General features: G+C 37.3%; 1 protein-coding gene across 1 annotated transcript in view; it reads right to left on the reverse strand.

Moving 5' to 3' along the window:
• Positions 1-25578, reverse strand: part of LOC125242285 (homeobox protein orthopedia-like) — a 46637-nt gene that overhangs the window by 14919 nt on the left and 6140 nt on the right. Inside the window, exons 2-4 of the mRNA XM_048151050.1 lie at positions 18105-18215; positions 17558-17657; positions 17027-17144 (exon numbers count right to left, since the gene is read on the reverse strand). Of these exons, the coding sequence (XP_048007007.1) occupies positions 17027-17144; positions 17558-17657; positions 18105-18215 (329 nt within the window). The remainder of the gene's footprint in view (positions 1-17026; positions 17145-17557; positions 17658-18104; positions 18216-25578) is intronic.

A 25578-nucleotide genomic window follows, 5' to 3' on the forward strand; every position in this document is an offset into this window, starting at 1 on the left:
TGTAAATATTCTTTTGTCTACTTCCTATGTCCATCATCAGTGCCTTGTCGACCAACTTGCACATGCATTGAAGTTTAATAGAATGGGAAATGGGTCTAATTTAATTTGCATGTTTCGACCTGAAAACATAAACATAGAAACATAGACTAACAAAGAATAATAGCACAAGAAATAAAAAAAAGAATACTTAATAGAAACGATTGTAGTTAGTAAGGAGCGTAAAAGGAAGTATGAGGTATAAAGAAATCAATACAACCCCTCCCGTTGTCAGAGACAAGCAAAACCGCGCGAAGAAACAAATTGATATAAATTATATTAAAGCGAAGTCACAAACGAAATGTAAATGTTCAGGAAGACGGGTTTAATAAACGCGACTCCTTTCAATTTGGAAGTTCGCGCCAAGTTGCGCGGGATTAGAGTAGGCCGGGGCCGGGAGGTAGGTCGACTTTACCTCTACGAAGAGTTTTTTACGTAACGTCATTGAAAACGTATGTTTTTGGTTATAAGGAAATAACCTTTTTAATACAGTTGCTCAAAAAGTGCCCGTTTTTTGGCTGTTTAGCGTGCGAGAAGTTGTATTTTTCGTACTCGTGCGTATAAATTATGCGTTCCATTTTACGACTACATACCGAGCTGTTTTAATATTAGTATATTTTACTAAGACGGAATAAAACTATAAACATACTATTAAGTGATTAATGTTTAAGACATTGATATTTCATATGTAATTGTTTATTTTTAGTCATACTAAACATAATTTATAAAATGGTTTATACTTTGAAAAAGTGGCTCATAATGAGTCGTGTAAACAGAACGTGAAATGGAACGAAACGCGTCGTCTGTCATTTAAAGTACCTATTGGCGTCTTACCAATGTTACCAACTTAATGCAAGCACGTTCAAAAACCTTAATACGTTACGCGATTTGTCATAATTATTTTATGTTATTTGCAATACTTCGAGCCAAACATGTTAAAATAAAAGAAAACAGCAGCTATACAATATTAGCCTTAGCCTGTTAATCCCTACCAGTAGGGTAACCGACCCCCGGCACCCAATAATAAAATCAAATATATCTAAATATTTATTAACTCGCCTAATCTGCCACGCGCCCTAGAGGCCTACCACCACTACCCAAATACGGAGATCTTTCTCCTTTACTCTCATTGAAACCTAGTTATAGCGACAGAGAAGGAATCTATGAACTTCTGTCTTCGGAGTAGGCACATTGCACTCCATTACAACTATCAATGCGGTCATTAAACACCGTATATTAACTGCGTACGACCTAATTCAGCTTGACTAGGCATTTCATTAAGTTTGCATATGAAATGAGATTTCATAGAACTTTATATGAATGTGTTAAGAAGTATTTCGGCGTGTATCGGAGATGTAATCTAGTCGGGATAAACGGATTGCGGTGTTGTCAATTTGTTGACGGGAGGGAATTGATGGTTTATTAAGTTTATTCTATTGTCCCGGATTTGTAAGTTCACATTTTTGACACATTAAATTTGTTTTGAAGTATGTTGCGATGTGGCTAAGACGTATCGTTTGTCAAATCTAACGATTAATTTCGAATTGGTTGAATCGATTAGGCCCTATGTAACAAGGAGGCGCTTAAACAAATATACGATTTCTGTCAACTTACTGAAATGTCATTTGAATCGAAATGACAGACTCTGCCACAGCTTTACTACTTTAAAAATAATAATGAATGATTAATGACATAATAAGTAAATCCTGCGTGATAAATTAATATCGTAAAATACTCACTAACGAAGATCCGCAAAAATGTAACATGTGTTAGATTATGTTTAAAGTAAGCGAAATATTGTTTTTAAGTAATTAGGTACTTGATTTTTTTAAATATTATTACAGGAGTTTATTTAAAATTTCATTAGGTTGCGCGAGTTTACGTTTTGGGGACGCTGTCATGTGTCAAAAAGAGGTTCTTACAGCTCTGGGACATTAGTTTATTCGTATTTTGATTGTGTGACTGTGACGTGTCCGCGTGAACTTGTGACTTGACTTTGTGACAGTTTGTGCGATCGACTAGTGGAAATATTTAATAGATAAGTATTTAAATAATAGTTGGAAATAGATAATTTTAAAATTCATAGTTTGTAGTTAACAAGTTACATTGTAAATATTGAAATAAAAACAGTTTTATAAGCAAGTGGAAAAAGCGTTGTGCTTGGATAACACTGAACGGTTTATTTGTCGATATCGATAGAATTTATTACCTAAATACCATCTGCTATTAGGTTTATTTTTAGTACGATTATATTTCAAATTGAGTTTTGGTACTGTTCATGAAAAATTTCATGAAGTGCATGTCTTAATATGAATGACAGAAATTAATGAAGTTGATGTACATAAATATTTAGGTAAAGAAAAGCTAGTTATAATAATAATTTATTTATGTTAAAACCAGAGATGCATTTAAATCTGCAATGGAAAAATATCAGACCAGGAAGACACGTAAACTAACTAACGCACAAACAATTTTATTATTTACATAGTTTGATAATACCTAAACCAGACACTAGCTACGTGATAATTTCATGTGTGTGTACCTATGATTAGGCAAATGCTATAATGTGGTGCTGAACGATGATCGTAGTAAACCAACGTGTTTAATGTAATATGATGACTGTCTGCCTGTAATAACACGCATTACACCCTAAGCCAACTTCCTCACACCAACCACTTTCTTTTTACGCCCTATCGCGCCATAAACACTTTTCTCAATAAAAGATAATGTCCCAAAAAGCGGCGCCCTACGTGATTCGCCGTTGGCAATAAAACCGTATTGCGGATCAGGAGTTAATTCCGGCTCTAATAAAGGGTCAGGGTTCGTTCCCGGGGGAGGCCATGAATACTTAAAGATTCTTTCATACTGTTAGCTTTTTAATATGGGGCTAGACAGATTAGATTGGCTTTTCGCTGCGGGCGGGGTGATTAGCGCATTTTAAAGCTTGTAATGAACCCGTCGTGTTTATTATAAGCTTTTGCCACATCGGTATGTTGCAGTTAACCGTATCAACCATGTGTAACATATAAAATATATTCTGATGTTTATTCAGTTTCTCTCCAGTGTATGACAAAGCTCAATGTTGCAGAGCAATGTGACAATTATATCTAGAGAAAGCTAGGATGTACCAACTTCCGTTTAAGCAAGAGTAGTGGAAACATATTTTCTGGAGTAATATAATAACAATGCCGGATAATTTGTATATTCACAAATATTTGCCACTGACATCAGAGTTGAAGTAATTAAGTAGGTACCTAGTTACATTTAAAGACGAAAAAGTTTAAAAACGTGCACAATTTCACTAGATTGTTCAATGTTTCTTGTTCAAACCGAGTTCATTCAAGTTTCGTAAAATTGCTAGTTAACCATTTTCTAATATTATATCCGGTATTAAAGCATTGCAGGGCAGAACTGAGAAGCCATTCATTAAATTCTTCCTAACCGCAACTATCAATACAAAGTAATTACCAAACCAGCCCTCCTGACCATGACCCCTACCACCATTATGATAAGGTCGATAATGGCCAGCTGTCCCTGACCCCTCGGGCGCGCCCAGGCCACCTTGCCTCACACCTTGGATCGTCGACATAAATATGTATCCACATTTTCATCTTGTTAAGGTGTAAAAGTGTATACATATATTTGCAGGCGCCGGGAACCCGCCGACGGCAGATTGATACTCATGCTGCCCTCGTCATTAGCCGACGTGTTGAGTCATTACTATGTAAACCCCTGGACTGGGTGGAATGAGTTTTAATCTGACTGTTTTGCTTTTGAGTGACGTCAGATATCGTTTTTTTTATTTTTATGAAATAGGCAGCTAACGAGCAGACGAGCCGCCTGATGGTAAGCAGTCATCGCCGCCCATGGACATAAGCAACATCAGGGGAGCCACTTATGCGTTGCCGACCTTTGAGAACCCTAAATACCTGCTTCTTGAAGAACCCCATGTCATAGCGCAAGGGAAACACCTCAGAAAGTAGCTCATTCCACAACATGCACGTTTAAACGTTTTGTATCATTTTTAGATTGAGTAGATTATTAAAAACTGCCTTCAATGTTGACATCGTGCGAATATCGGGCACACTCGTATGTCTTGTATTTGTCATGTTTTATGTCGCGTTTAAGTTTAGTGTGAACGAAAATATTATTAAAACTTAGATAAAACACATACCTAAGTTTACACTTAAAAAGCCCGTGGTTAATGTTGATTCTCTTAATTTTAACATGAATTTTGATTTATTTATGATACTAGCGAAAGTAGAACAAATTTCAGCCCTTTCTTATAAACCTGTGAAATTTTGAATGTAGGTATGTACATTTAAGAACTAGATCAATTATGATCAATCAATCAAATTATAAACTTAAGGACAGAACTAGGATTATATTAATATGCTCAAGAATTCTTATTACGACAATTTTATGAAGATCTAAGTTTATTAGATTGCTTTATCCACGCATATTTAATGTTACGCGTTATGACGATCTGAATAAAAAAAGCTTACAAATTGTAGGGAGCATGAAAGTGAATGTCACTTAAGACAACATACATGTGTTTGACACATGACCCGAAAACATTTTTTGGGGGGTTTGTGGTGTCTTCTTCTTCCTTTTCGTCCTTGTTGCCTTGGAACCTTGGTCTTAGCCACGGTTCCAGAGATACTATGTAAAGGTTTCCTTCCATGTCTTCACACCGCTTTGTTCCCTCAAAGATATATCCCGGCGGTGACCGCCCCCGCTCCCCGCTCGCCCCCCGCGCCCCGCGCGATGACAAACAAATTATTATTGCGGTAAGTTATGGCGCGATAAATCTCGCCTGCTAATGCCCCTAATGTTTAGGGATGCGCTGGCTTTCTAATGTATCGATGTTTTGGATTTTGCCGAAGAAAATAAAGTGCAAAAAGCGGATTTATCTGGTCATCATTGGATAAAGATGAATTGTGATATCATAAAATATTCACATTCACATACAACGGGTCGTCTTGTATTATGGAGTTGCAAATATTGATTTATATCGCTGTGTACAAGTAGAAGACAGATTCAGGTCCCGCAGCCGAATGGTATTTCAGCGACGCGAAACGCCACCGAAACGCCGCAGAAATGTAGTCTGGCTCTGTCGCGCCAAAACAAAAGAGATATTATCGTAAGCGTTTCGTGAGCGTTTGTGCATTCGGCTACGCACACTGCAGGAGAGAGAAGTATGGAGAAACATGGGAGAAGTGTATACCAAAGTAAATCAGACAAAGCCTGCAGGGAAAAGCTAGTAGTAGGTATTTATTTATTTATTTAATCTTTATTGCACAACAAAATAAGGTACAAATGGCGGACTTAATGCCTACCAGAAAGATTAAGTAGGTAGCGTCTTCCAAAGTCTAATTGCCTGGACCTCAGAGGAAAAAATTCTATAGAGAGGACAAGCCGCGCGCGGCCTGGTCGCAGATGTAGGCCCATTGGGTCTACACCGCCGCCAGTTCGCCGTCCGCTGTCATCGAGTGTACACGCGCGCTGTTCACCGACGAAAAACGAGTTTTATCCAAAATTCCGAAGTGTGCAATAATAACTTGCAAACATCGCAGTGACCTGAATAATTTCCAAGCCGATAGGATAACATTTCATAGGTAAATACTATTTATTTCCTTTTATTTCACATAAAACACGAATTCAACGTAATACTCCGAGTTGTACCATGTAACCTTACGTTTGCTTGTGCTTTAAAACGTTCATTATACATTGCGGCTACACAAGGAACATATTGTAAACAGTGTAGTGACTGTGTTTTGCGCCGCAATGAACGGTGTACAAAACGATTCACTCAGTGAGACATTTTTCTCGGAAACGAGGCGAGGCGTTCCCGCTATTTATCGTTGTGTGCGTGCGCGATCGCGCTCGCTTATCGTTCGCATGTACACAACCATTGAAATGATGCGCGTGTATTGCGCAATAGGAGCGTCCAGCTACAAGTGTGTGTGGATTAGGTGTGTGCGTGCATTATCTTTACAATTACTGGTGCTTTGTGTGGGTTGCGCAGACCTTGCGACAGGCGTATTCTATACAAATCGCCCGGCATGACCTATCTCCCGAAATCTGTGGCCTGGACAGTAAAAGAGTTAGACATAAAACCGGTAGGATGTTGCTCTCAACATCCTACCGGTTTTATGTCTAACTCTTAAGCCTCTCTCTAACAATAAGCTCAATAAGCTCTAACAATAAGCCTTAAACTACGAGAAGGTAAGTCTAGAAAATCTGTAGGTCTGCTAGCTGTGCCATTGTTTTTCAAAAAACATAGTTTTTCCAAGATACCGTTTAGAACATACACAATCGTGGAGTACATGCAGCCAAAACAAAAAAGTGGTTTACCACTTTTCGACCTTATGTGTTTGAAATAGAGTCGAAAAGTGGTAAACCACTTTCTTGGCTGACTGTACCTAGCAGACATCCAATACATAGGATAATATTAGCTGATTATTCGGCTTTAAGTATAGTGTGTTTACAATTATTCCTATAATAGTACATAACAAACATAAGTTAACATCAATTAGGGTCTTGGGATGCTAGATGCCGGGGACGCTAAAATAATAATTTATTTCGAATCGGCCAAAACAGCTTGAAATCTCCAATACAAAGAAAACCAATTAACAAACAACCCAAAATGCAGCTCGATATTTTACTTTACTTGTCCATCGCAGTCAACAATAGCAAAAAGTGATCAGACCGGCGTTAAAACGAATACGGTTTCGTCTGTCGGTTCAGCAGTCCATTACAACTACTAGTCGCTAGCTGCTAATTATTAATGAGTATAAAAAGATTTCCCTGTCGCCATCGCGTCGCGGCCAATAATGGAGAGGAAATAGAATAGGACATTCACGGGGTTTTAAACGGATTTCGCTGTTTTCTTTAGTGGCCTATCCAAATTGTGTTTAATGTTGCATGGTGACGGGTTTATTTGCGAGTTAGTGTTCTTTTAGTTTTTATTTCGTGGTTGCTATCGGTGTTCTGCAAGTGTTATGCGAGTGACTGCAGGCAAAGTGTCTACAGTGAAGCTGCTTGCTAAAGAAAAAAGGATTTGAGACAGCAAAGTGATAAATTACTTTTACGCATTGTAATGTAATTGAAATACTATTTCACTTCTTTAAGGAAAGTCGTAGGATTAAGAGTTTTACTCGCTTATTAATAAAACTTTGCAAACGTGTGATAAATGTTGTTTCATTATCAAACTGATATTCCTTAATATGAAAACCAACTATTGTCAATGCTTGTTAGACTTGGATTTAAACGATAATTTGGTATAAGTTATTTTCACATTGACATTACTGAAAATTCGGCATGCCATGATCAAAATACATGTGTTTTGTTTTTTGTTTTGTAAATCAAATCTGGAATAAAGTAGACTTTTTCAAGATCGTTTAAATATTGGAGATAACGTCTTAAATGTTCGTATTTAAATACAATTTCAAAATGACAATAAAATGTCCTTTAGACGGGAATAAATCGATAAACAAAACTATCGCTATTGTGTCCCATCCCTGCGCCATACATCTCTTTAATAATGAAAGGCTTTGGTAAACAGGGCTCGACTTCTATTTGGCACTTATTTTATTTTTATTTCACGTAGTTGTGAATTTTTGATCGTGGCTCGGCGGCAAAAAGTGCTGCTGTCGCGAATCGCGATGCGAGTGGAAACATTAGGAAACTATTTTGAAACGGATATCAATAAAGGCAATGCGCGAAGCCAATGTGTCAAAACTTGTAGGTAAATAAGTACTTATTTAAGTATACATAGGTTTGGCTCCAGCAGACCACACAGTAATACCTGCTGCTGCAGTATCTATTGAGGTGCGATATTATTGCCACGTGTGTGCCGGTCTTCTGCCTTCATTTTGACTTCCTGATACGTCACGACGTTGTGATTCTTTCCTTTATTTTGAACATATACGCTTTCCTTGGTCTCTCCCTTTGCCTCTTTACTTGCTTCTATAGTTATTTGTTATACAAGGGCGCAAAGTTGTATTTTAACCGAGTGTGGAATTGCAACACGAACTAGCGAATGGATTCTAGGGTTGAACTACGAGCTAGCGAATGGATTCTATGGTTGAACCACGAGCGAAGCGAGTGGTTCGAAAATAAAATCCTGAGCGAAGCGAGTAGTTCAAAAATAGAATCCTGAGCGTAGAGAGTGTTGCAATACACACGAGGTAAAATAACTTTGCATCCCGTGTATAACACATAACTTTTCACCTCACTAAAGCGAGGAAACACGCAATAAAAACAACTGGAACATAATTGCACAGAAATAAGTCAATTTGCGTTTATTACAATTTCCACGATGCACCCACCGACACCACAAAAGATTCAAATTAGGAATCAAGAAGAAAAATATATTTGGGTGCGTTCCGTTTCACGCATTTTGAGATTGCAATGTTACTTAAGGTGCGTTCTGAATAAGTACAGTGGAAAAGTCAAAAATACAATTTCTTGTACGATTTCAAGTGTTTTATGGTAAAATTATGTTATAAAATTGTTTGAATTTAATGTTTTTAGTCGGATACTATTCGATATGACATTATTTTTACGTTCGCATCACATGATTTGTTAAGACAATTTAAGCACAGGGAGAAAATTGTCCTGTCTGGGACATGCCTTTACAGGAAATTATATTTAAAAAAGTAACTAATGACACGTTCCGATTTCAAATATTCTTTGCACTCTTGTGGATAAAATGCGATTTTGCTATCTGTTTTTAAAGAATAAAAAAGTCCTTTCCGAGCTAGTGAGGTGAAAAGATATTTTTACAAGCCTTTATTCAACTCGCCTTGTTAGTATGTTAGTTTGGGTCAAAACGTAGAAGCTAAATTTGACCCACTTCCAGGTTTCCGATTGAGCTGAAATTTTGCATACATATGTAAATCACCTGACGATGCAATATTATGATATCATGGAGCCGATCTGATGATGAAGCAAAAAGGTGGTCATACTATAAGTAGGCACTCTGTTATGAATCGTCGTATCCGCATCGAGTAAGGGGTTTTTAAAAACACCTTGGAGAGCAGTAGATGAGTGTTGAAAGAAAGGTACAGTCGGCGATAAAAGATTGTAACAAAAATTACATTTTTGCAAAAAAACTTATTGATGAATTAGTCATGTCGTAGCAGGTGCCCAAGCATTTTTCCTTTTTAGGGTTCCGTAGTCAACTAGGAACCGTTATAGTTTCGCCATGTCTGTCTGTCCGTCCGTCCGTCCGCGGATAATCTCAGTAACTGTTAGCACTAGAAAGCTAAAATTTGGTACAAACATGTATATCAATCACGCCGACAAAGTGGTAAAATAAAAAGAGGAAAAAAATGTTTTGTTAAGGTACCCCCCCCTACATGTAAAGTGAGGACTGATTTTTTTTTCATTCCAACCCCAACGTGTGATATATTGTTGGATAGGTATTTAAAAATAAATAAGGGATTACTAAAATCGTTTTTTGATAATATTAATATTTTCGGAAATAATCGCTCCTAAAGGAAAAAAGTGTGCCCCCCCCCTCTAACTTTTGAACCATATTTAAGTTTAAAAAATATGGAAAAAATCACAAAAGTAGAGCTTTATAAATACTTTCTAGGAAAATTATTTTGAACTTGATAGGTTCAGTAGTTTTTGAGAAAAATACGTAAAACTACGGAACCCTGAGCGTGGCCCGACACGCTCTTGGCCGGTTTTAGTTATTTATAGTTCTCAGCAAACTTCTTCTCTCTTCTACTTTACTTATAAACAAATGGGGCTACTTGGGATAGCATCAAATAGGTAATAGGTATAAGGTATACCTGTCTCTTTGCGCAGACTAAAATTACACAAGTAAAGCAAAATAAATGCATAAGTAGACGAGACCGGCAGTGGAAGATTTCCCAGAACGCTGGGGCAGCGTTCTCAGCTCTGTTTGCGTTCGCCCGCCGTATTTATATTATACGGATGCGAGCAAACACGCCTCGCAAATACAGCCCACTCGCCGCCATCTTACCTGGCCTAGCCAAGAGTGCACTCGTGAAGCTACATATTAATATGATCTTAGTTCTCCAATAACAGTTCTATACTCGCCTCGGAAATTCGAGTCCAAAAAGACTACGACAGATACGTCAATGTCATAGCTGTCAATGTCACTTATGTCACTGTCAAAATACTATTCAGGATTCGTCAACCTTTTAAATGAATACATTCTTTATAGCATACAAGAAACCCAAAGTAAAATATTATATGTATGATTTTGAAAATATTATACTTGGCAAACGAGGATCAGGGCGGCCCCGCGCTCGCTGGGCAGACGACATTGAGGCAGTGTCGAGCAACTGGCTCACAGAGGCACAAGACCGAGAACGGTGGAAGAGGTTGGAGGAGGCCTATACCCGGAAGGGGTCCTAACCACTAATATACTTATATTTAAATTTAGTTAATAAGGAAAATTTTGTAAAGTGTTTATGGAATAAAAAGGCTTTTTATTTTATTTTTATTTATTTATTATTAAATTCGCGACTGGCGATGCGTGGTTGATGTTTTTCTTCCCTGTTGTGTGTTTTTTTTTGTTTTAAATCTTATCAGTATAATTAGTGACGTCGGCCACAAATTATGAAATTTGGTCATTAGGGGTATTTGTGACAATGCCTAACTCCTTCATGCACGTTTTCTATAATTAACTTACATACACCTAAGATAATGAATAAATAAATCACAAATTTATGCACTAAAGATTGCATTTGTCAGCCCGGTGCAATTTCTGCACATGTGTAATAAGTCACACGATATCTCAACAGGAAACAAAAACTTAACAAAAAACAAAAACTCAACAAGGCATTTTGGTGATTTCACCACGGAGCACAATAAAATATTCAAAAATGAATGAAAGTTGATGAAAGTGACAAACCATCGTGTCATGGCCGCCTCCGAAAAAAATAGCGGCCACGACAACCATAAAACGCGATGTAGGTACACAATTTAGTTAATAAGTCAAGTCAAGTGTACAGTATATAAAAAATATATCACAATGTCTGAGGTTTTCTTTAGCGTAAAATAATGTACCAAACGTACGTATTAACACCTGAAGTGATACAAGCGCAAAACCAACTTTGCAACCCAAAATCATTTTTATTCGGGCGTCCTATTAGTATTTATGTAAATAAGTAAATACTATCAATTATTTAAATCAAAGGATTGAAATTATCAATAAATAAATTATATTTTCGTATGATTTTATAAAAAAAGATTATACTAGTCTACAAACATTTTCTTGCAGTGGCAACATCATAGTAGATTTTTTGGACTTGAATTCGCGTTTGGAGTTTAGGAACAGTGTCTTTGAGAGCCTCCTCTTCACTATACATTACGTTTCCTCAATAAATTATTTGTATTTTGTTTTTGTAGTTATTCTTCGAATCTTTATCCGTTGCTCTCGCCTATTCTACGACAGAACTAGTTGTATATTGTTTCGCCACGGAGCGTCGACGAACTTAACAATTGTGCTCTGGCTACAGTCTACTTTGCGGTGGTCAAAATCGACACTGATTGTGGTTGTCATCTATCAAAACTCATAAAATATAATACAATGTGTAATGTTTGATATGGGGCATCAATGTTGTTTCGTTGTTAATTGTACAAATAATGGCATAAATAGCCGTTGCACGTTCTATGCGTTTCTTAGAGCACACTGGAAATAGGATCAAAGAACTAAATGGATAGCTACGGTGAAGAGAAAACGTAAGTGACATGTCAAAACAAAACATTATAATAAATTATATTTTAAGCTTTGTTTACCTAATATTGTTCAATAGTCTGTTAGTATTTGTCCTACTGTAAAAGATTATGCTTAAAGATTCAGGCCTAGCCTGGGAATAGCCCCGTTTTAGATATTTCTGCGGCCGCGGACATGACTAGGTACTTACGTTTAGATTTGTTTTATATAGAAAGAAAGAATTTCTTTCTTTTCTTTTCACACTGGAAATAGGATCAAAGAACTAAATGGATAGCTACGGTGAAGAGAAAACGTAAGTGACATGTCAAAACAAAACATTATAATAAATTATATTTTAAGCTTTGTTTACCTAATATTGTTCAATAGTCTGTTAGTATTTGTCCTACTGTAAAAGATTATGCTTAAAGATTCAGGCCTAGCCTGGGAATAGCCCCGTTTTAGATATTTCTGCGGCCGCGGACATGACTAGGTACTTACGTTTAGATTTGTTTTATATGGCATTAACGGGACGGAGGTTTAGCGAATACCATATCACTAGCTCGAAGAACTTGTACCATTACTCCTATGTTATTCAAGATTCCTTGTATGCCCTGCCAGCACCATTTTATTGACTCTTTCTGTAGTCTGGGGTTGGAAGTTTATACCGTGAGTAATGCTTTGGAAACTGATTTTTGGTATTATATCCATGTCTTTATAATCTATCTACTTAAATTACACTTGAAATAGTAAGTAGCTCTTGTTATTCGATTTATTTAAAATTAACGAAAAATCGTTAAAATGTAATGTTTGTTTACATGTCATTTTTTGACATTTTCCACTTCAGGTTCACATGGTAGTGGGCGTAATTGTCGTGCACGTAGCCATCTAGCGAATTCGCACGCATCTTTAATGTAGATTGCGCGGTTTACTAGACCTCTGCGTGAGTAGCGTTAATTAGTCGTGCAATCTGAAGTAAATTTATGTGCACACTCGCGATGCTAGTTCTGATTTGAAAATTTAGAACGTTGCCTGCCTTTTTGCAGATCGCATATGCAAGAGCGATAGAAAGACAGTTAACGATATACCCTTTCATGTACTGGCTCGACAGTTTTTGTATTCGGAAGTCGTGAAAACGTGAAACGTGAAAAGCCGAGCATTGCACATTGCATATTTCAGCCGAGTGAGAATCGAAATTGCCTACAAGAATGGTCATTACTTCAGCAAGATCTTTCGTATCAATATAACAACTTGCAGAATAAAATGGTGTAGAGGGTCTTGCAGTAAATACGTAAGTAATAGGTAAGTGTAGGTATTGATTTGTTAGGGCTCTTTAACTTTAGGTTTACTTTTTTGCAGAATACATTTTTGAGTTTTTAATGTTGATATTTTGAACTACAGTCCCATGTAGGCATGTAAGGTAGTCCACCGGCCGCGTTTCGCGCGCCCCCGCTAGATTCCTGCGCGCGCCGCGCGTTGTTTGAGCGACGTTTTTAGTTTTACCACCTCCCTTTGTGCGAGACTCGCTCTGAAGCACGTTTCGTGGGTTATACTAAAAACATAATAGGTAATAGCTTACTGATCTATTACGTTGAGAAAATTATATTTTCTTTAGAATCACAAGAATGTTGCAATAAAAGAAGTGGAATCTTTTGATTTTTGGATAAATTAATAGACCTTGATACCCTTCACTAAATAGGTACCTACCTAAGAGAAAATTAGTAGGAAATCTCTGGATGGATTAATGCAGCCCAAAATATGTAACATACTCGAACCTAAATACAATCAATAGTTGTTGGAAGTTAACGAAAAAAAGTACTTAATTGAGAACGAAGTCAAAAATGACAAGCAATCCTCCATTCACAAGTCTAAAAGTACCTACCAAAAAATCCGACTTGCATGTATACCTAGTAGTAGGAGTAATAGGTACATAGTAGTAGGTGTGAATGAAGTTGGTCGTCAACATAACTGAATCGGTAAAATGGTCAACAGTACGGAGGCTACAGTTAACGATTCTACGGCAACTGTCACCGATTAGGTAAGTGACACACAGTCTCGAATGACAGTAAGTATTCAGAACGATACAGTTGTTGTAGAAGAAGGTAAAATGGTCAACAGTACGGAGGGTACAGTTAACGATTTTACGGCAATTGTCACGGATTAGAGAAGTGACACACGGATCTGAACAACAGCAAATATTTTTACATAACCTTTGCACCTTGCAACACTTGCACCAGCGAAAATGGAGGGTTTTGTATGGAGTTTGACAGATGCCAGCCCACTAACCCTGAGTTAAGTGGTCGGTGCAAGTGGGCCTAACTCGTTTATGAGCGCTAACACATACATTCTGTTTGGGGGGTCCGTCACAGGTCAAGTTTATTCGTGTTTATATACTACCTACTTTAAACACAATTAGATAGAAATAACATTCGCCCCCTTTCTGCTCTACTGACCTTTTGTTTGTGTTTATTTTTTGCATTTGTATGGGAGTTCAAAGCAACAAAAGATCTTATGCTATATCATCGATAGCATCGGTTGGCACCCAACGATACCTAAATACTCGTTATAAATAAATTCGTGTCGACAATCTCAAATTGGAATGCCTTCGCTTTACGTTTAGTTTATTAATAATGTCCGAAAAGGGGATTGAAAAGTTTGGAAAGCACTTTACTCTAGAATTGTAAATCAAATAGATATTTATAGAATATGTATATCTTATCAAGTAGGCCCCTACAATTTGCACAATATTATTATAAAATTGCGTCTAACCAAATGAAAAGCTAGATTACTCAATCCTATCGGCCAGTGTGTCTCGAGTGTTAACGAAATACAAATATTACTGACAAACGACACAAATTACGCCTAATTCCCAACGCAAAGCATCTTAAACACAAACTAAGTGTTACTACAAGCTGAATAGTAGCTCGACGCTACACAGCTTTATTACGACGCTAAAAAGGAATGACAATCTATATCAATAAGGATTGGCAAACAAATCATTATCGTGGCTATAGAACTGGGCTTTTCTCTTGCATAAATACGAATGGTAATCCGTCTTTGGAATTAAGAACAAAGATACACAAGTAATGATTGTAGGTGATTCTTGATGATGATTTAGGGTTAAATGGGTGCATTGTTATATTAAAAGATTTGTGCCTGTTCTACTAATAGTTCGTATAAGAAGACTGGCGTAATAGATGCTCGTACTATTATGTACATTGTACATAGTATATAATCACTTACAAATTATAATAAGCTCTCATCTCACATACCTACTAGTTTGGACATGGTTGACGTCACTCATTTGTTTCTGTTAAATAAATATGGCACTAATGCAAAATCATTGACGTTTGAATGACGAATGGGAAATACTGTTACTGGTTGGCATAGGTAGTTATTCTTCATTTGTCATAATTATTAGATGCTGTGCGTATTAATAGGAAAAATACCTGAATAGTAAACGTAACTCTACTAAGTATGCTCACATTGAGTAACGAAAGATCAAGATGAATGAATACCTAACATAACTATTACCAATATGCAAATTCAGCATATTTTACCTACCGGTACCTACTTACAGTGAATTAATCTTGTTTTCTAATTCGATTCGAATATTCAAGACACCAAAACAATAGAAGCCTTAAAGTCCCATTAAATAAGTGTAATATTATCCGAGCAGCGTGTAAAACGATTGATAAAGTCGTAGACTCGCTTTTATGGGCGTTTGAACGCGAAGACGACGATAGGACGATACTCGTAACTATAAACCAAGGTGGTTTGCTGTTATGGCTGTCTTTAGCTCCCGGGAGATTTTTACGAATAAATTACCAAGAAAATAAAGACAAGAAATGCAATTGACGATGAATGAGAAAAAACTTTACAGATCTAGATCTTGTACTCGTATTCAGACCTAGTTAAAAAGGAAAATGGCGTTAGTTTGATTTAGATGATACATTTTTCTTTGTAATTGTTGATTCGTCTAATCGACTGCCTCTAATAGGATCCCCATATTCCCATGAACAGAATTTGGGGGATCTTTGTCATACATAAAAAGTTAGCTGAATAATATATCAATATACGCAAAACTGTGTTCATCGTCACTTTCAATGTTATATTCAATTTATCATTTTTAAGGCTAGTACGAGTATCATCATCATCAATGGCACTCACCATTACGATTTCTGTAAGTTACATTTCAGGATCTGAATTATATTTATGTGAATATTTACTGACAGTCTGACCAGAAGACCAAGCATAGGTACCTCAGTAATAACTTTTATTACGTATTAGGTTATTTTTACTAACAGTCGTAAATTATTTCAGCAGAAATAACAAAAGTAAGAGTGAATAAGGTACATCCTCTTAAGTAATTTGGCCCAAAATAACAAAATGTAGGAGCTCTTTCTATATTTTATTTTATTCTTAGCCTGTTTCAGCGTCCCATTGCTGGGCAAATGCCTCTCTCCTGGCTCTATGACTCCCGATTATCTGTCTCCTCCGTCCAGTTCCTCAGAAAGTTCAGAAAGCCCAGTTCTTCTTATTATGCATGATAAATGGCATAGTGTTTAATCCTCGTGTAAGGGCAGTGTTTAGTCGCGGGTGGCTGTAGGTGGAAGGTCGGCAGGTAAGCCGACCACACCGTGAAATGTATCGAAGACGTGCAACTTTTGCCCAAGACGTGCGAAGAGCCCAAGGGCATTCTACCGCTTTTTTATTTTCGTTTATTTTATCCGCCGAGACGGATGTAAACTGTAACGGTTTTAGCGTGTTTGTTTTGGTTTCCATTTTGATTTTAATAGATCTTTTTAAATTTCCGATTGTATTAAGTCGATCTTCGAAGTCCCAATCAAATTATTTATGGCAGTGAAATGTATTGGTTCAAAAAATATGCTCTTTATGTGGAATATCAGTAAATCAAGCGACACAATTTAATAAACGGATAATATTGCGGTATTTTATCACTCAACAACACTTTAGAATTTAAGACAAGGGCAAAATTGTGCCTCAGAGGGAATCAAAAACGCTGCTTCTAAGCTTCATCTTCCGTCAGATAAAGAGGGTCGTCTGATAGAGAGGGTTGACGTTATATATAACGACGACTGCTCTGCCAAGGGAGAAGCATTGAACACATTCACTACCAAACAAAAAATGGCGCATTACGTCAGACACCGGGCGTTATCTATAACCACCCACTTTTGTTTGGCGACACCCCGCCTAGTGGGTTGTGCGACATCTGAGCAAAATTCACGACCTACCAGGCGGGTTCTTGGTTGCGAAAGTGTAAAGACTGACCTGTACTCTGCTCTCCGTGAGTCCTATGCGCATGGCGATCTCCTCGCGCATGAAGATGTCGGGGTAGTGCGTCTTGGAGAAGCACCGCTCCAGCTCGTTCAGTTGCGCCGGCGTGAACCTGCAACCATGGCTCGATGAATAATGTAGCCGGAAGTTTGTGCATGTCATCAGTTTAGATTGACAGAGTATTTAAATCAAATCGGTTTTGGGTTGGTCCTGCAACTCCTGCATAAGCGGAGAAGTGTGACGATGGACAGAGTCAAAGGGGTCCAGTTATGGTGCTTATAACCAGGCTATGCCAGGCTCAGGGAAAGTAGTCGTTTGTTCTAAAATTGCAACAGTGTAGATTTGGTAGCACCCTGATTACCCTGAGTGACGAATCAGGCCTATTTAGGTACGCCCTGCTTTTCTTACTCAGCCAGGAAGGAGCCTAGAAAGGTGTCCCAAAATAGGCTTGGCTTACATAGGAAGTAGTAACCTTTTGCTTCTGCATAACTTTGTAAGCAGAGCGGATCTACCAAGAGGGTTTACCTTGTCCGATGCCTCTTCTGCTTGGCAGGCTTGTCGCTATCGGAGGCCGAGGAGGGCATGCTGACGGGCACTGTGGCCATGTGCTGCTGGTGGATGCCACCTGGAAAAGATTCTTAGTTTAGAATTCTCCAAAAATATAATTAGGTTATGTCATGATGGGAAATGGAAACTTTGGAAGACGACCTCACAAGAGTGGCGGACTTTGGATTAGATTTACAAGAAATAGGAAGATGTAGGTAAATCTGTAGAGGAGGCGTTTATCAAAATATATGTTGTTATGGTTATGACCCAACGAGTTACAGATATCACTCAATGCTGCCTGCTGTATCCTCGCAAGGTGAAAATAAGGCTTGGCTCCATATCAATTGCACGTTTACCTTTCAGGTCGGAGCGTATGTTCGCGAGATGCAGACGAGCGCCGACTCGCCGAGCGCATGGTGACGCTGGGCCCAGCGGTCGATAATATCGCATTGCTCTATATCCACTGCTGCTCCAGTAGATACTAGGTCTCTCGAGTGTTCTAGTTACGGAAGCGAAGTATGATTACCTTGCAGGTCGGGGCGTATGTTCGCGAGGTGCAGGCGAGCGCCGAGCGCATGGTGCCGCTCGAGGCCCGGCTTCAGATCGTGCTTCTCTTCCTGGCACGGCTCTTTGTGACCTGGACACAATTACCTCGGATTAATAAGGAGATAAATACCTACACCATCAAAATTTAAACAACAAAACATGGTTAGATGTTCCTTTTGTATGCCAAAGGGGTAAGGACTAGATCGAGAAAATCAGAACATGTGAAGTGAAGTGTGTTATTGGACCGTTCATTATATGTGAGGAGTGTCTTTTCAAAAGGATTTACATATTTCTATTTTCTAGTATAAGTCAACAAGGGTTATTTCTCTAAGAAAACTTAAATAAAAATAACCTCTCTATCATAAATCATAAATATATCACAATTTAGGAAACCATGAAAACTGAGAACTGTCTATCCGTGCTCAAAGCATGTCATATTTATGTATCTAAATAGTACCTACGAATTTGGAAGTTTCTTGGGTCGAGATGTATAGTTATTCTAACAGCCGTAAGGAAATACTTTATGCAAACATTGCTGCACTTGTTGTGAAACAAAAAATCGCGGGCAAGGCGTAAAATGGAAAAGAAAACTCAATCAGCAGCTTTCTCTCTCTCTCTCTCTCTCTCTCCCTTATCGGAAATATACAACAACACATGTTTTACAATAAAATACTTCTACTACTTACTTAGTTTGTTTCTGTCTAAATAAGGAGCTGCTATGGACCAAAAACTAAGGCAGTTACACTATTCTTACTGACTTATATAAAAACTAGAAATTGAAACATCGCTTTCACTATTGCACATTTCCGCACACGCATGAAAATTGTACAATTAATCGTAAAGCTATAATTGGGTTCGGAATGCCCACATTACTCACAAAACCTCAGTTCAGTAGCGTACTGTAATAGTTAAAACAAACACCGTATACTACCATAGCTTGCGCAAGCGCAGATTCTAGTTCTCCAAAAACCAGTATAACCTGGTCCCTATTGCTGTACTAACTGTACGAATGCGTAGTGCCCACTCATAATAGATTGGCGTTTAACGTTACGCTTATAAACGTTATTTTGTGTTGTGACTCGTGAGTGCAATGACGGAGGCTGTCTGTACGTGTGAAAGTCATAAACCAAAAAAAACCTGACCTCATGCCTTATCTTGAGTCATGGAAACAAATGGTTTTTTGGCTTTTTAACCCTTCAATTATTATTAGTAAAATGGTGAACCAAATATTTTTTATGATAGGTAATTACTACCTATCATAAAAAAATATTTGGTTCACCATTTTTGCACGGGCATGGGCAGGGTAGTCATTCGCAATTCGAAAGCGCCTTTTTGGAAACTACTAAACAACGTCATGCTACTAAGATATTATATTAGATATTATAAGAAAAAGAGGGCACTGGAAGGGCAAAAGAAAAAAAGTCACCGTAGCGAAACGTCGCAATTGCTTACATGCTTCCCTTGTCAAGTTGTCAGCTATGTGGCAAAGTACTTAGGTTACTCTCGCATAAACCAAAGGCGATGTTTCTCGGACAACATTGGACGGAAATCGTCTGAAATAGATGCTAGGGCCAGTAGTAGTATTATAAATAAACTTAAAAAAAACCGCGTACAAAAATAAAACACGGAAAAAGTAAAAAGCAAAAAAATAATAAACCTTTTAATTCAGATTTCTTATTAAAGAATTATCCTTTAACTCCTAACCATTGAGGAGTTGACCTTCCATCATCAGCTCGGCCCACACAAAATTATTACCATCAGGCGTAAATACTGGTGTACGTTTGAAAAATACACTAACAACAATACATGTGCCTATAACATTTGATGAGTTCCCTCGATTTCTCCAGGATCCCATCATCAGACCCCAACTTGGTGCCAATGGGACCATCTCGGGATTATACCCATTCGTTTAAAAAAAAATTGAAAATCGGTTCACGATTCTTGGAGATATCGAGTAACGTACATACAAAAAAAAAACATTCAGTCGAATTGAGAACCTCCTCCTTTTTTGAAGTCGGTTAAAAAAAAGAAACGCTTCTACTTATAAAACTTACAATCAGAGCATCTAACCTTCCATATTTCGCACTATAATAAGGATAACCTAACCTAACCATAAAATTAAAATTTTGAAAAACCACCTACATAGTGGACCGATTTCCATGAAACATGGCTATTAAGAACACTCCCGACTAACTCAGTTTTCAAACAAAAACAACTAAACCTAAATCGGTTTATCCGTGCGGGAGCTACGATGTCAACACACACACACCGACAGACAAACAGACAGACAGACACGTCAAAGTTATAACACCCCGTCGTTTTTGCGTCGGAGGTTAAAAATCAATATTATTCACCAAATGTTCTGAAAGTTTGAGTTAAGTTAGGTAAGGCAGAAATAGAAAATCCAAAGAGCCGTAAAAGTGCTTGGGAGGAATTGACCTGAAGTTTCGCTCGTTTGGGAGATGGCGAGACGGCGGTATGGCTGTTGGGTAATGATTTTAGGGAAATAGAAATAATGTTATATTGTTATAGTATATAACCCCCGGCACAGTGGACCAATTTTCATCAGCCATGCTTGATAGAAAAAAAACCAAATGTTTTTTTTTCAGAATTATGAAAAAAAACATGAAAAAAAAACCGAGCAACCTGGTTTTTTTTCTAAATATGGTTTTTTTTTCAGATGAACAAATAATACGACAATAACGGTTTTTCGTGAGTTGTAATGTGTTTCAATAACAATAACGTACATTTTAATTCAATTAACATTCAGTATACAAACGTTTATTGGGGAATCCCCGATGCTGCGTGTAGCGTGTAGCGTGGAGAGGCGGTGGTGTTGCCAACAGTAAATAGTGATAACTACCAACTACAGATTTCGTAAATGTTACTTTTATAAGACCAGAAATTAAAGTTATTTGATTAAATTCGTTTAATAGTTAACCTTAAGTCTAAAAAACCGTAGAAAAGTATTAACTACTTTGCAAATATTGAGATTTCGTACTTTAGAAAAAAAACATACTCCAGAAAAAAAACTGTTTTTTTTCACGGTTTTTTATCATGTTTTTTTTTTCAAGCCAGAAAAAACGTTTTTTTGCAATCCTAAGAATGGCCAAGAACACTCCCGAATAATTCAGATTTCAGACAAAAAAAAAACAATCTAAATCGACTTATCCGTTCGGAAGCTACGATATCACAGACAGACACACACGCACACACACACACACACACACACACACACACACACAGACAGACAGACACGTCAAACGTATCTTAGACGCTTTTACTTCATCAGTTTTGTTACAAATTTTATCAAGTTCGTTACTTCTGTTTCGTTACGAAATTAAAACGATACAAATTTTCTGCAATGGACCCTTATAACAACCGGTCGTTTTTGCGTCGGGGGTTAAGAAGTAAGCCAGGGAATGGAAGATACGGGAAACCAAAAGATTAGTGACAATATACAGTGTGATGCAGTCTTTCTACGGGCGATAAATAAATAAATAAATAAATATTATAAGGACAATCTTACACAGATTGACTGAGGCCCACGGTAAGCTCAAGAAGGCTTGTGTTGTGGGTACTCAGACAACGATATATATAATATATAAATACATTGAAGAACATCCATGACTCAGGAACATATATCTGTGCTCATCACACAAATGAATGCCCTTACCGGGATTCGAACCCGGGACCGCGGCGTAGCAGGCAGGGTCACTACCGACTGCGCCAGACCGGTCGCCAAATAAATAACCAATAAATATAACCAGATATAATTAATTAGTGTTAATAGGATTATTATTCATTAAGGGGTGTTTCGATTTACTGTTAATTTTCACCCCATAATTAATTTTTGAAAAATCTCTCAGCAGCAATGTAGGGTAACCATGGTTGTGATGACGGGTAATGACAACTGTCAATGAGCGTTTATCGCGAGTGTGTTTCCATTACATATTGTAGGTCCAATCATTTGTAGCTATGGATAACATTTTTATTTCATAATATTGTCTTCGGTTACCGCGATCGAAACGTCGGGATGAATTTTAAATTCATTATACGCGATTTAATCCGTTTCCATAGTTTTATTTCATTTTTATTTCAATTTTAATCATTTGACTCAACTAAGGCAATTGAAACATGTTTTCAAATAAATAAATAATTAAACAAATGAAAATTCAACCTAGGTCAAGGTCAGTTAAACCTTGTCGAAGATGTGACCTTGACTTTGAAGAATTATTAAACAATTGATTCGGGTCTCGCTACAGACAGATGGTTATTAGTATATGATATAATGGTAACTTAATTAAGGCTATAAAAGTTGAGTACCGCGTTTAGGCCACGAGGCAATTCAATATCTAATATACCTATAAAACGCATTTCAGTATATTTTCATCTTGATTTAAACTATGAACCAAAAAACTAATTATTTAAAAAAAAACTACTTATTACTGCAATTGAAAAATAAAACCTGTTAAATGGAAGTTGTACTTAAAAAAAAAAACAGAACTCCTATATTCATATGATTACTGCTCAGCAGTTATAGACAAATAGACTTTCTTATCGTTACTCAAATGAAGTTAATTTGGATACCGCTGACAATAATCTAATTGACAGATGAGGAGTGTCTTTTCAAAAGGGCTTATTTCCATTTTATCTTTTTTTTAAACTATGAATGAAGTTTTTCTTAGTATAGAAAATTACGTGTTGTTTTGAGATTATAGCTCAAAAAGTCTCGCCTTGATCTTTAAAAAAAACCGGCCAAGAGCGTGTCGGGCCACGCTCAGTGTAGGGTTCCGTAGTTTTCCGTATTTTTCTCAAAAACTACTGAACCTATCAAGTTCAAAACAATTTTCCTAGAAAGTCTTTATAAAGTTCTACTTTTGTGATTTTTTTCATATTTTTTAAACATATGGTTCAAAAGTTAGAGGGGGGGACGCACTTTTTTTTCCTTTAGGAGCGATTATTTCCGAAAATATACATATTATCAAAAAACCGGCCAAGTGCGAGTCGGACTCGCCCACCGAGGGTTCCGTACAAACTTTCAATGGTTAAAATAATCATACTACTCATACTCATAATCATTTATTTGTAACGCCATTTTACACGTCAAATTTGATTTAAAAAAAAATAATATTCATACAAGAATAATACTTAGAGAATAAATAGACAGAAGATTGAAATTACAAAAAGTTAGGCAATATTCACATAAAGAATGCACAAATATATTTTTCTAATTAGGTAATTAAAAAATTGTCATATTTAAGTGCAGAACACCTGCTCGACCAGCCAATTTTTTAAGCGATACTTAAAGTTCGACACACTAGGCGCTTCAACCACATATTGCGGCAATTTATTATAGACGGCAGGGTCCATCACATGTGTTAATTTGTTGGATTTCGCCAATTTACGGTCGATACCTACTAACTTTCCGGCATTTCGAGTGTTGTACTTGGAATACATGTTGTTAGTTTTGTCACAGAATATATAATAGTACAGTTTTGTATGCTGCCAAGTTCTGTCTAACATAAATGGCTAGGTACCTGCATGATAACTATTGCAGGCAGTGTAAGGATTCTTATTTTTTAAAGAGTTCTTTGGGCGGAGTGTGTACAGTTCGTTTCTGACAGCTCGTTTCTGAAAGCGAAATTCGTCTCACACCTTACTACTGTCAACTCTGCAATTCTCTTTTATAACCTTGTGTGTTACTGTGTTTATTGTCCCAAATAAATTAAACAAATTGAAACTGTTTCTTCCATGTCATCTGGATGAGATGTGACAACTGTATCTTAGACAATATCCTCCCCGCCGTTATCATCAGTGTCTTCCTTTATCCTAGGGGTGTCGTTGACTTTCGGTCCGGAGGTAGCGGGTTCAAACCCGGCTCTTACCAATGACTTTTTTCTGAACTTATGTGCGAAATGTCATTTAATATTTGCCAGTCGCTGTTCGGTGAAGGAAAACATCGTGAGGAAACCGGACTAATTCCAATAAGTCCTAGTTTCGGGTTGGAAAGTCAGAAGGCAGTCGCTTTCGTAAAACTAGTGCCTACGCCAAATCTTGGGATTAGTTGTCAAAGTGGACCCCAGGCTCCCATGAGCCGTGGCAAATGCCGGGATAACGCAAGGAGGATGATGAATGGGGATGGGCACGGAACGAAAGCAACTTACTGATTCCTGTGCAAACCAAAGTAGGTACCAGCTGCTTCGGAAGAAATACTGAAGTTAATATTTTGCCGGTGCACTACAGATTGTAGTAGTGGTAGATGTGGGTGTGAGAAGGCCTTTATGTACAGCTAATTGTATTGTTACCTGTTGTGTGAATGCATTTATACAGCATCGTAATACAATCATGTTCATGAAATACATATTTTACACGTTTATCACATACATTTGTTGTTTAATTTCGTTTTAAAGTCGTATAATTATTCAACAGTACATGACACAGAAGCATATGTCTACATATTATGAAAGTTATTTGAATGATCTACAAGATTTTTTAAGAAAACATTTGTCTAAGATAAATATTTTTCAAGATATGGAGCAATGTATGAAGCAAAAAGTGGGGGGAAAACTATTTTAAAAAAATTAACAGTTTTTAGGAGCTCATACCTAGAGTCGGCAACGCACATGTGCCACTCCTTGAGTGGCAGGCGTCCATAGGTTACAGTGACCGCTTTCCATCAGGCGGACCGTATGCCTGTTTGCCACCTACGTGGTACAAAAAAAACTCTCGACGAATTCACCTTAAACATTAAAAACTGAATCAAAATCGATTGATTCGTTCGGGAGCTATGATGCCACAGACAGACAAGCGTCAAGCGTCAAACCTATTATTATTATAACACTCCGTCGTTTTTGCGTTGGTGGTTAAAAACAAGAAACCTCCTTCAAAACTATAATAAAACACAACTTTCTATGAAAATTGGTCAAGTGCGAGTCGGATTTCGACATTTCCATACAAACAGGTCATGAGCGCCTGACGAGATGTGATGGCAACGTAGACTAAATTTCGTATTTTCAATTTCGTATATTTCGGAAACGATAAGAGATAGAGCAAAATGGACTTCAGATTTTGGTTGTCGGTGGCACAATTTTTTTGTTTTCGTATATTTACACCTTCTTTTCGACCTATGTGGGCAATATTATGGTCAGTGAAGTTCTAAACGGTCTTAAGCGCCTCCTTTTTAGTAGGAACTTAAGTCATTTTGGAAAATGATTTTTTTTTAACAATTTCTGAAACAAAACGAAACAGAAATTAATTTCTTTTGTACCTGTCCAACGCGCCTACACAATTTTAAGACGTTTAGTAACTACTTGTAGCGGCAGTGAGTGAAATTCGTAATCTGAGTTTTTTTCTCTTAAGTTCGACTTACGCTTGACTGTAGATTTCTAATAGGTTTTCCTGTAATCTACAGGTAGAGGGCTATCTCGTGTATTTTTTTGGAAATTTTACGC

The sequence above is a fragment of the Leguminivora glycinivorella genome, chromosome 2, assembly GCF_023078275.1.
Source record: "Leguminivora glycinivorella isolate SPB_JAAS2020 chromosome 2, LegGlyc_1.1, whole genome shotgun sequence".
In the NCBI taxonomy this organism is placed as follows: Eukaryota; Metazoa; Arthropoda; class Insecta; order Lepidoptera; family Tortricidae; genus Leguminivora; species Leguminivora glycinivorella.